We start from the raw sequence: 12895 nt of genomic DNA on the forward strand, positions 1-12895 counted from the left end.
AGAATTGTAGTCTTCAGTTGAGGAATAAACAGTCACACCTGCACACTAAGTACTACTTATCTGAACTTTCGTGAGACTGTTAAGGTTCTTCTAGTCCCTCAAGGTATATCTCATTTTGAAAAAAAATTCTCAGACTGCAATATTTCAATCTTTCTCTATCTTGATTATGAAGTGGAGTTTTATGCAAGTTTGGAATTGTATACTCATAATCAAGTCCTTGTTAATTATATAAATATATAAATAATTAAATATATAAATAATATTAACAAGAGGTCCAAAAGACATGCAACCCAAAATTTCAAACTATATATCTCAGAAGGAGGAATATGTAGAAATTATTGGCCTTGGTAATAGTGAATTTTGTAATAAACCACAAACACTGAAACACAGAATGTATTTTTTTTTAATTGAAGCAGTCAACCACAAATACTTTTTGAATTTTTCATATGTGCAGGTAAAAAATAAGTTTTTTACTTCAGCAATAATTCTTATTTTAAAACAATAATTGTAAACAAATTCTTATAAGGCTAAATAAGACATGTAATTGATGTTGCTTAACTTCATGTAAATAAAATATAAAAATCATTTAAATATCAAGACGCATAGCAATAGAATCATTGTAATAAGGATAAAATCAAAACCTAAACCGACAACGATTGTTAACGTCTATATGCCTACAAGCGTCCATGATGATGATGAGGTAGAGTGTGTATACGAAGAGATTAATGATGAAGCAATTAAACACGTAAAAGGAGATGAAAATTTAATAATAGCTGGAAATTGGAATGCAAGCATTGGAAAAGGCAAGGAAGGAAATATAGTGGGTGAATACAGGCTGGGCAAAAGGAATGAAAGAGGTGACCGACTTAGAGAGTTTGGCACAAAGTATAATTTAGTAATTGCCAACACCCAATTTAAAAATCATAATAGAAGAATATACACTTGGAAAAAGCCAGGCGATACTGCACGGTATCAGATAGATTATATCATGGTTAAGCAAAGATTTAGAAATCAACTCGTTGACTGCAAAACTTACCCTGGAGCAGACATTGATAGCGACCATAATTTGGTGATAATGAAATGTAGATTGGGGTTTAAAAACCTGAAGAAAAGGTATCAGATGAATCGATGGAATTTAGAGAAGCTTGAGGAACAGGAGGTAAAGAAGATTTTTGAGGAGGACATCGCAAGAGGTCTGAGTAAAAAAGATAAGGTAGAAAATGTAGAAGAAGAATGGGAAAATGTTTAAAAGGAAATTCTTAAATCAGCGGAAGCAAACTTAGGCGGAATAAAGAGAACTGGTAGAAAACCTTAGGTTTCAGACGATATATTGCAGCTGATGGATGAACATAGAAAATATAAGAATGCTAGTGATGAAGAAAGTAAAAGGAACTATCGGCAATTAAGAAATGCTATAAACAGGAAATGCAAACTGGCAAAAGAAGAGTGGATTAAAGAAAAGTGTTCAGAAGTGGAAAGAGAAATGAACATTGGTAAAATAGACGGAGCATTCAGGAAAGTTAAGGAAACCTTTAGGAAACATAAATTAAAATCTAATGTGTTAAACAAAGATGATACACCAATATATAATACGAAAGGTAAAGTCGATAGATGGGTAGAATATATTGAAGAGTTATACGGAGGAAATGAATTAGAAAATGGTGTTACAGAGGAAGAAGAGGAAGTTGAGGAGGATGAAATGGGAGAAACAATACTGAGATCTGAATTTAAGACAGCATTAAAAGATTTAAATGGCAGAAAGGCTGCTGGAATAGACGGAATATCTGTAGAATTACTGCGCAGTGCAGGTGAGGAAGCGATTGATAGATTATACAAACTGGTGTGTAATATTTATGAAAAAGGGGAATTTCCGTCAGACTTCAAAAAAAGTGTTATAGTAATGATACCAAAGAAAGCAGGAGCAGATAAATGTGAAGAATACAGAACACAATTAGTTTAACTAGTCATGCATCAAAAATCTTAACTAGAATTCTATACAGAAGAATTGAGAGGAGAGTGTAAGAAGTGTTAGGAGAGACCAATTTGGTTTCAGGAAAAGTATAGGGACAAGGGAAGCAATTTTAGGCCTCAGATTAATAGTAGAAGGAAGATTAAAGAAAAACAAACCAACATACTTGGCGTTTATAGACCTAGAAAAGGCATTCGATAACGTAGACTGGAATAAAATGTTCAACATTTTAAAAAAATTAGGGTTCAAATACAGAGATAGAAGAACAATTGCTAACATGTACAGGAACCAAACAGCAACAGTAATAATTGAAGAACATAAGAAAGAAGCCGTAATAAGAAAGGGAGTCCGACAAGGATGTTCCCTATCTCCGTTACTTTTTAATCTTTACATGGAACTAGCAGTTAATGATGTTAAAGAACAATTTAGATTCGGAGTAGCAGTACAAGGTGAAAAGATAAAGATGCTACGATTTGCTGATGATATAGTAATTCTAGCCGAGAGTAAAAAGGATTTAGAAGAAACAATGAACGGCATAGATGAAGTCCTACGCAAGAACTATCGCATTAAAATAAACAAGAACAAAACAAAAGTAATGAAATGTAGTAGAAATAACAAAGATGGACCACTGAATGTGAAAATAGGAGGAGAAAAGATTATGGAGGTAGAAGAATTTTGTTATTTGGGAAGTACAATTACTAAAGATGGACGAAGCAGGAGCGATATAAAATGCCGAATAGCACAAGCTAAACGAGCCTTCAGTAAGAAATATAATTTGTTTACATCAAAAATTAATTTAAATGTCAGGAAAAGATTTCTGAAAGTGTATGTTTGGAGTGTCGCTTTATATGGAAGTGAAACTTGGACAATCGGAGTATCTGAGCAGAAAAGATTAGAAGCTTTTGAAATGTGGTTCTATAGGAGAATGTTAAAAATCAGATGGGTGGATAAAGTGACAAATGAAGAGGTATTGCGGCAAATAGATGAAGAAAGAAGCATTTGGAAAAATATAGTTAAAAGAAGAGACAGACTTATAGGCCACATACTAAGGCATCCTGGAATAGTTGCTTTAATATTCGAAGGACAGGTAGAAGGGAAAAATTGTGTAGGCAGGCCATGTTTGAAATATGTAAAACAAATTGTTAGGGATGTAGGATGTAGAGGGTATACTGAAATGAAACGACTAGCACTAGATAGGGAATCTTGGGGCGCTGCATCTCACCAGTCAAATGACTGAAGACAAAAAAAAAAAAATTAAATATAAAACTTTATATTATAAAATGATGGGGGAAGGTATTATGTGGGCTATGGTCTTCTTTCATCATTAACAGTCAATGAAAATCACTGATTGGATTATGTTCTGAGGTCAAAATTCCTAACAGTTTTATGAGCAACATTATGCTTAAACTTGTGACCTTTAAACAGATTAATTACACCGTTAGGAAAAAAAAATGTTTTTATGTTTCTCCAAGTGTAATTCCATTTCTTGAATTGCTTTTTTGCATACATTACAGATCTGTAAATACAATTTTTCTATTACCCTAGTTTATAAATAAATTACACTTCAAAAAAAATTAAGAGAAATACAGTTAAAATCTGTAAAATTTATAATTTTGCATGGCCATATCAAAGTTAGAATGATTTCACTGATGCTTTTCTTTTATAATTAGCCTCTGGCACATCCTGAATTAATGTCCAACAGTAATCAGCTAGAATGTTAATATTCCATTTCCCTTTATGGCGGCTTTCCATCACCGAAATGTCTTGGTGGAAACATTCACTGTATTTGTCACTTATGTTTTCAAGGTTATCTGAGATGTGAGATGTATATCCTGATGTGAGAGGAGGAAATGTATTTTCAAAGACATATTACATCCAGTAGTTCTGTATGAAGTAAGAAGTTGATTAACAATATTGTGGTAATTGTCGGATTTTTGTTTACAGAGAAAATATTTGCAAACATCTTTAAATGAAGCCCAAACTGCAGCACTTTCTACATTATTTAACATCGAGTTAAATACATCATCTTTGGCAAACTCTCTTATTTGAGGACCAACAAATATTCCTTCTTTAATTTTCCTTCACTTACATTCATAAATTTCTGCCTGACATACAAAAAACCAGGACTATCCTTCTTCATTGCTTTTACAAAATTTTTCATTAGTCCTAGCTTCATATGGAGAGGGAGGTAAAAATATTTTTTTTGGGTTCAACTAGGAGCTCATGAATCTAGTGGTTAACGCGTCTTCCCAAATCAGCTGATTTGGAAGTCGAGAGTTACAGCGTCCTAGTAAAGCCAGTTATTTTTGCATGGATTTGAATACTAGATCGTTGATACCGGTGTTCTTTGGTGGTTGTGTTTCAATTAACCACACATCTCAGGAATGGTCGAACTGAGAATGTACAAGACTACACTTCATTTACACTCATACATATCATCCTCATTAATCCTCTGAAGAATTATCTAAACGGTAGTTACCGGAGGCTAAACAGGAAAAAGAAAAGGAGCTCATGAATAATATTTTTCCCATTTGGAGTTAAGTTGTCTTGTTTCTTCCACTCTTTGGTAACATAATATTTATCTTTAGCTCGGCTGTCTCATTTGCAAAGAAAACACATGTACTTTAGTATAGCCTACCTGCATGCCTAACAAAATAGCTATAACTTTCAGATCATCACATATGTTCCAGTTGTTTTTTTAAAATTTATTTGGTCAAGAACATCTTTCATCACATTGTATGTCTCTTTCAAATTAATACCATAAACGATTGCTATTGGAGAATATTTGTTATCGTTGTGTAATAGTACCACTTTTAAACTACAGTTGGACGATTCTATGAAAAAGTGCCAGTCCTCAGGTTAATGAACTTGTCCTAGGTGCAACATAAGCTCATAGATATTTATGACACTAAACCAAATTATTTTCATCAATAAAGTAGTGAGAAAGTATTTTTTGTCGACTTCCAAAGCCCGAAATGTTTGTATTTTTTTAAGTAAATTCCAACCTCGCAGTCTTGATCCTAACAGTTAAGTTTGGTTCTATGAAAAATTTAAATTGCTAACCAAGTCGTTTAATTCACCTTGGGATATAAGATGTGGCTTATTGGAACATAATTCAAAATCAAAATCATTGTTGTCTTCTTCAGTACTGCCCGATTCTTCATCGCTGCTTTTGAAACATATATTCACAGGTGGCTCAGGAACTGGAATAATTTCACTGTGAGGATTGCAGATTGCAATGAAGGATATTTTACAGCATGTTTAGATTTTTTAGACATTCCAGACACCTGTTGTTAAACTGAAGCAACATTCGGTTACATGTTCCATTTAGGCACACCAAATGGAAAAGCCTTCCGTGTACCTTTCACCCATTCTCTTAAGTATACAGAACAATTAGTGTATACTATGAGGAGCCCACGTCTTAGCCTAATCATCAATTTTACACTGAAAGTATAAATGATATGCTTTTTTAATTGAAAATGTAATGTTTTTTCTATATGATTTCACAGTAAATTCACCACATACATAACAAAAGGAATCCACATCAGCTACACAATTTTGAGGCACTACGACACTGCACTGTTAACAAACTTAAGACAGCAATAAGACTGAACAAAATTAATTCATTCCTAAATCCAGTGCTTAATACAAACAACAGCTGTGTTTTCAGCTACCTGTTTTACCCTGCACAGACATGATTAATCGTGTCCATGAAGGCTCACTCTTCAGTATTAGATATTTTGTCATAATATGTAACTATGATATGATTTAATTCTTTGTCTAGCATTGTTTATTTATAGCTTACAAATTATGTTAACAAAGTTAAACAATAAAAAATGAGCTAACAAAATACAACATAGGAGCCTAAAATCCTAACTATGCATTGAAAAATGAAAAAAATCCTTTAATTAAAATTTAAAAATTTTTCAAAAATTGTGGGCGATAGAAAGATTCTGAGTTCATATTTGTTTTCATCATCAAAAAACAGATTAACTTAATGTATCGTATGTTAGGAAACAAAAGTTACGTTTATCATTATTATTTCAAATGGGCTTCAATTGTTAACTGCCCCATCTAATATTAGATAATATTTATTTCAGTTATGAAATGAGATTCCAAATAAGCAGCTACATTAATTTGCACAATAACCAAATCTGTAACAGTAGAGATTCATTGCAATCACTTTCACAAAGTGAAAAATTGGTGATTGATGTGCTATTTCATGAAAGAAAATTGAGTCAATATTTTTTTTTAACAACATTAAAAGTAATCATGCTTACTAAACCATTAAAAGCAATTTTATTCCTCCTCCTTTAGAACATGAAGGTAATGTTACCTCTTATAAGAAAGGATACAACACCGAAAACATTCTTTGCTGATCATCTACTTTCAGAAGAATTATTGGCCTCAAAATCTCCTGACTTCACAAATGATATTTTTTTATCTATGGGGATTTTGAAAAATACTGTATGCAACAATACAATCCATATATAACTGAAGGCATAAAAAATTATATTAAGCAGAATAACATGATGAAAAATACCCACATGAAAAATTCATAAAAAGAGTGAACAATTGTTTAGAAATAGTTGATGGACATAGTGTGTAACTTTTTTCTCGGTTACATTAAATACCATTACTACTACATTAATAATTTAGTGAGTTAAATCTAATCTTCAGATTTAAAAAAAAAAAAATCTGAAGATTATATAAGGGTCAGGCATCCCTCAATTTGTTTTCTAACCACAATATTACTGTTTTATAATTTTATTAATATTGATATCAATAAACAATAAAATTGAGTGAATACGAAGTTAGAGTAGCTTTTTTTTATTAACAGTGTATACCAATGTACTTTATAAATAGTTGTTTTAAGTAACAAAGAGTGTATTAACCAGAAATGTAACAACTAAATAAATTTATTGTAAACAAAACAAATATCAACCCTTTCAATTTACTTATTAACAATTTGTTCACATGTTTGCAAATACAACATAGTTTTATAAAAACTGGTCAGATAAGGTTTCTTATAAGACTGGATTCTTTGATTAACTCTGTCATTTAACTCTGACTTACTGAAAAGAGTGGGAATTATAATTACATGAGTAATGTTGTTCAAAGGCATTAATGCATTAGGCATTTTATTTATATGATGAACATATTTTACATTCTAATTCTTAATTATTAGTATCTCTATGAATTATCAGATGATCATATTCCCCCATTTGAACAGTACAATTTTTAATTATATTAATAACTTCGTTTAAGGGAGCATTCATCTGATTTGAGCTTAACAAATATATAATATTTCCATTTTCTACAGTTAGTTGCAATAGACTGTATGCACTATGACTGTGTGCAAGGACAACGTTTCTGCTATTATATGTTATTTTCTTCATTTAAGTTAACCTACTTTTTTCTGGACCCTCATGTTACAAAGGTCTTTTTCAAACTTAAAGGTTCCTTTAGCAATTTTTGTGATCCATTTCATCAAGTTTAAGTTCTTTTCAATGACTTTCTTTCTACATTCAGACTTGTTGCCACATTTACTTCAATCATTTCACATAACCTAGTACCAAAGTTTATCTATTCATTAATAATTTTTGTAACTTTTTCAATTAAACAATTTTCTAGTTTAACAAGTTTAAAAATTTTTGTGACATTTCTAACTAAATTTAAGTATTAAAATAATAGAACAATATAATTTATAAGTAGAAATTCAAAATATTCTCAAACGGATTACAGAAATTATGTATTTATGAAAACCTAACCTCTCTACAAAATTAATTTTAACTGTAATAACCTGTTATTTACTATTCTACTGCTATGCTAAATGTTTACTTTAAAAAAAAATTAATACAGAAACATTAAATATTAGTAAATACAATAAATGAAAACACAATCGCAAATGAAATATTTTTTAACTAAAGTAAATAACTTCCGTTCAATAATGATAGAGAAGGTATAATAAATATGTATTTAAATATATAGTATGTAGTAAATACATACATAAGGTGTCTCGCAAAGTAACACAAAAGATTTAAGGACATGCTCTAAAAGTGAAAATAAAGAAAAGTTTTATTTGTAATATAAATTTTATTCAGTTTATTCAGTTACAAACTTCCAGAATTAAATTTTCTAAACATTTTGCAACAAAATGTTTTTGTTTAATGGCATTTTAAAAAAAATTATTCTATGTTTTTGTTTTATTGTTTCATGTTTCTTTTTTTCTTTTATAATAACTTTCTTATTAGAGAAGCAGTTCTGGGACCCGATTCCTTTAATTCTTCAGGTCACAAACCATCAAATTTATTCTTAATTTAATTTCCAAAGCTTCATTTTACCTTTTGAAAAGAAATCAGAAAGAAAGCTATAATTCAAAAGCAACGCGTTCTGGACCTATGTTTACACAAACAGTTTTCTTTATTTTTAGTTAACATCACCTAAATTTTTTTCCATTTCTTCAGGAAACATCCTGATATATTTTAGATGTAGATAACTTTTACTTGCATAAATTGTAAGTAGAATTACAAATACTGAATTAAATTACAAACTGAAAAGAACAGCTAGGTAAATAAGAATCATATAAAATAGCTAGGAAACTAAATAAAATTACTTTATTATATCCTGTTGTATTAAAAACATTTTCTTAGTCATATACAAATGGATCATATGGTGAATTAAAAAAAAACCAGTATCAATTCCATTTAATAAGTAAAATTTTTTAGTGCATAAATAAAATGAAAGAAAAATTTCATTATCATTGAAAACAAATCTAATAGTGTCATTAATTGTAGCCAATGTCACATTCATCAGATTATCACATGGTGTCATTAAGATAGACCGTAGCCTGTAACACTAAATACTTAATGATTACTTACCACATCATGTAACTATATTAACCCCCTTAGAGCAGATATTAATATTAAATTTTAAAAAATGAAAAGAGTGGATAGATTATACACTCAATCATAAATACTTACGTTTCATCAAGAACCTCAGGACTCATATATCGCTTGGTTCCAACACGAGGATTCGGTGCTAGATCCAATGTGCCTGTTGTCTGTGTATGTGTTACAGCTAAACCAAAGTCAGCAATACAGCAAGTCCAATTCATCTTTACAAGAATGTTCTTAGACTTTATATCACGATGTGCTATTGCTGGTTTCCCCTGTAATACATTTCAAAATAAAATAACTTGCAAACAAAAAAAAAAAAAAAAAGACTGAAAAAATACTTCATGAAAGATTTTGTAACACTTAAATTAATTATTAATACACACATATTTAAAGTATTACACTAATTAATCTGAAACTGAATCAAAAGATTTTTTAATGCTATTTTTGCAATTATTAATTAATTCATTAAAAATCTTAACAGACTACCTTCAATGCTATAAAACTACAATTTACAAACAAATATATTATTTAGAAAGGTAAAATGATATTTAGCCACATCTACAGACTGCACGTGATCTTCAAAAATTCCAATAAATTACTGAATCACCAAGTATCACGCTCTCATATTACATATTACCTAGCTCTTTCAGGATTACACAAAATATATAACTATAAACAGTGTAATTTTCCCGAGTCCATTTTCAAAATAAACACTTCAACAAGTTTTTATTTATTACTCTATTTATAATGAAATGTAATAGAAATAATGAAGATGGACCACTGAATATAAAAATAGGAAGAGAAAAGATTATGGAGGTAGAAGAATTTTGTTATTTGGGAAGTAGAATTACTAAAGATGGATGAAGCAGGAGCGATATAAAATGCTGAATAGCACAAACAAAACAAGCCTTCAGTCAGAAATATAATTCGTTTACATCAAAAATTAATTTAAACGTAAGGAAAGGATTTTTGAAGGTATATGTTTGGTGCATAGCTTTATATGGAAGTGAAACTTGGAAGATCAGAGTACCTGAGAAGAAAATATCAGAATCTTTTGACATGTGGTGCTACAGAAGAATGTTAAAAATCAGATGGGTGGGTAAGGCAACGAAGAGGTGTTGCAGCAAATCGATGAAGAAAGAAGCATTTGGAAAAATATAGTTAAAAGGAGACACAGACTTATAGGCCACATATTAAGGCATCCTGGAATAATCGCTTTAAATTGGAGGGACAGGTAGAAGGGAAAAATTGTACAGGCACGCAACATTTGGAATACGTAAACAAATTGTTAGGAATGTAGGATGTAGGAGGATTACTGAAATGAAACAACTAGCACTAGATAGAGAATCTTGGAGAGCTGCATGAAACCAGTCAAATGACACAAGACAAAAAAAAATGTATTACTTGGTAATAAAACCACTTTCATATATTTTAAGAACTGCTCTTATTTGGAAACATCTTACAAGCGGCACAAAATTTCAGTGTTATTTTCAAGTTCTGAAGAAGTGTTATACAAAGTGAGCAACATAAAACCAAACCCATAATGAAACCACTACCCAACACTATACATGAAAGACTCTCACACAACTAGCAAGACTAGTGAATGCATTTATTACTACTGATTGTTGCTGCCATTTGTCTGTGGTTAACGTGTCAGTGCAGTATACGTTCTGTTAACCCACCGGGTTGGTCTAGTGGTTAACGCGACTTCCCAAATCAGCTGATTTGGAAGTCGAGAGTTACAGCATTCAAGTCCTAGTAAAGCCAGTTATTTTTACACGGATTAGAATACTAGATCGTGGATACCGGTGTTCTTTGATGGTTGGGTTTCAATTAACCACACATCTCAGGAATGGTCGAACTGAGAATGTACAAGACTACACTTCATTTACACTCATACATATCATCCTCTGAAGAATTATCTAAATGGTAGTTACCGGAGGCTAAACAGGAAAAAGGAAGAAAGTATACGTTCTGTTGCAGTCCAGTATTGTGAGTGCAGCTGTGTTCATGTAAGATGCATTATCAATTTAATATTAGTTCTGATCATTTGAAGAATCACGTCAAATATTTGTAGAAAAATTTCTGAATGCACATATTCCAGCAAAGAGTAGCATACATGATTTAATTAAAAAATGGCATATAACAGTTTGATTTCAAATGTAAAATGAAATAGGCAACCTTCAGTTAGGACTCCACAGACCACTGCCAATATTATCCAAAAAAATCACTACGCACATTATCCCAACCATCAGGTGTTAAATACACATGTTGCCGTAAACTTCTTCATGAATTAAAACTGAAACCATACTGTGTTACAACTGTAAACAACTCAAGGAGACAGACAACAAGCTGTCAGCAGAAGACAGTGGCCTCCACATTTTCCCAAAGTTGTCTACTTGTGAATTTTACCTTCGGGGCTCTAAAAGGAGAGAGTTTATGCATCTAATCCCAACAATATTGATGAACTGAAGGGGAACAATCAACGAGAAATCAACACACTTGACAATGTTTTGCATCAGACAACTCTCAATATAATCAGTCGAGCACAAACATGCATCAATGCCCAGGGTGGTCATTTTGAACATCTTTTGTAACAATATGGTAAATAAATGCAACATTTAAATTATGTTTTTCTTATTTAATTTACCCATTTCATTCATAAAATTTCATTCTAACATAACCTACCAATTCTGCAGCGGTTATGTTACGGGTTTGGTTTTATGTTGCTCACCCTGTATATAGTGAAGGTAAAATATAAATATATATATTCCATATTATTGAAAAACATTTTTGGTAAATTTACTGAAAAATGGGATGAATAAATAAAATAAATATATACATAAAAAATTAAAAAGGAAAGAAGCCTTCTTTTAACTATTAATTTTTTTATATACAAGTATGTTCATAAATTAAAACAGAAAGTACAGATTTTATAAGTCATTATTCAAAATTTTAAGGTAAAATGTTTTTAATAAATTATATCGTGTAAAGTGATAGAAGACTAGTTAAAAATAATACTTAGTTAACCGTTTATATTATTAATTCAGTATTATGAATCCAATTAAGCTGGAATCTTGCAAGTAACTACAAGTACCGCTTCCTTGTAGTTTTCTGAGAAGCTGTCATGTAGTTCCAGCGATCAGAAACAGATTTTGTAGGAACACCTACCGAATCTTTCAATTACTACACATTGAGTAGACATCTCTGTTTGTTGCTATGTGCCAGTTTTTGTGATGCTTTATTTATTTATATAATAATTATAATCCAGAAGCTTACAATTTTTTCATGCACTGTCTATATGTAAATGTCAGACACATTATACATATGGATTATAGTAATATTATATTTACTGTGACCATTATTATTGTATTTTAGTACTTAGAAGTATGAATAGGACATAGTACGAATAGGAACATATTATACATTTTCAGGCTATGGACGAACTTTTCTTGTACTGAATAAATCATTATTGCAGGATTTGTCATGCCTCTTACGAATTATTTATCAACCACTGAGGAATTTCTGACGGCTTAGGCAGAAACTTCATCTGATATAGATACCCTGGAGGGATTGATGAGCTACAATGACAATGTGGAAACCATAATCAAACTGGTATGCCTAGTACATCCAGGCAGCAAAATATAGTGTCTTCTGATTCTGAAACTAGTGATGACAATGATAGTGGTAGTTGAAGAGTGTAGAAAAATCTAAATAATGCAACGGAATATCCTCATGGCTACTTGAAAGACTCAGTTGTGGAACAAAAATTTGCAGGAAGGATGTCACCCACCGATGTATTTTTAACATTGATGTATTCTACTGTAATGGACAATATTTTACTCCAGACCAACCTATATATAAATCAAAAACAAAAATCTGCAAAACCTGTTGCCTTGAATGAGTTCTATTCATTTCTCAGACTTCAATTCCTTCTAAGATATTCTTGGCTTCCCAAAGTAAGAATGTACTGGGCTGCAGATGAGGATATTGCTGTGCCTCTCGTGTTGAGAGCAATGCCCTGTGA

At 31.2% G+C, this 12895-nt stretch overlaps 1 protein-coding gene across 1 annotated transcript in view; it reads right to left on the reverse strand.

Moving 5' to 3' along the window:
• sax (type I BMP receptor saxophone) overlaps positions 1–12895 on the reverse strand; it is an 87523-nt gene that overhangs the window by 5692 nt on the left and 68936 nt on the right. Inside the window, exon 7 of the mRNA XM_075360022.1 lies at positions 8953–9140. Within this exon, the coding sequence (XP_075216137.1) occupies positions 8953–9140 (188 nt within the window). The remainder of the gene's footprint in view (positions 1–8952; positions 9141–12895) is intronic.

The sequence above is a fragment of the Lycorma delicatula genome, chromosome 1 (assembly GCF_047948215.1).
Source record: "Lycorma delicatula isolate Av1 chromosome 1, ASM4794821v1, whole genome shotgun sequence".
NCBI lineage: Eukaryota > Metazoa > Arthropoda > Insecta > Hemiptera > Fulgoridae > Lycorma > Lycorma delicatula.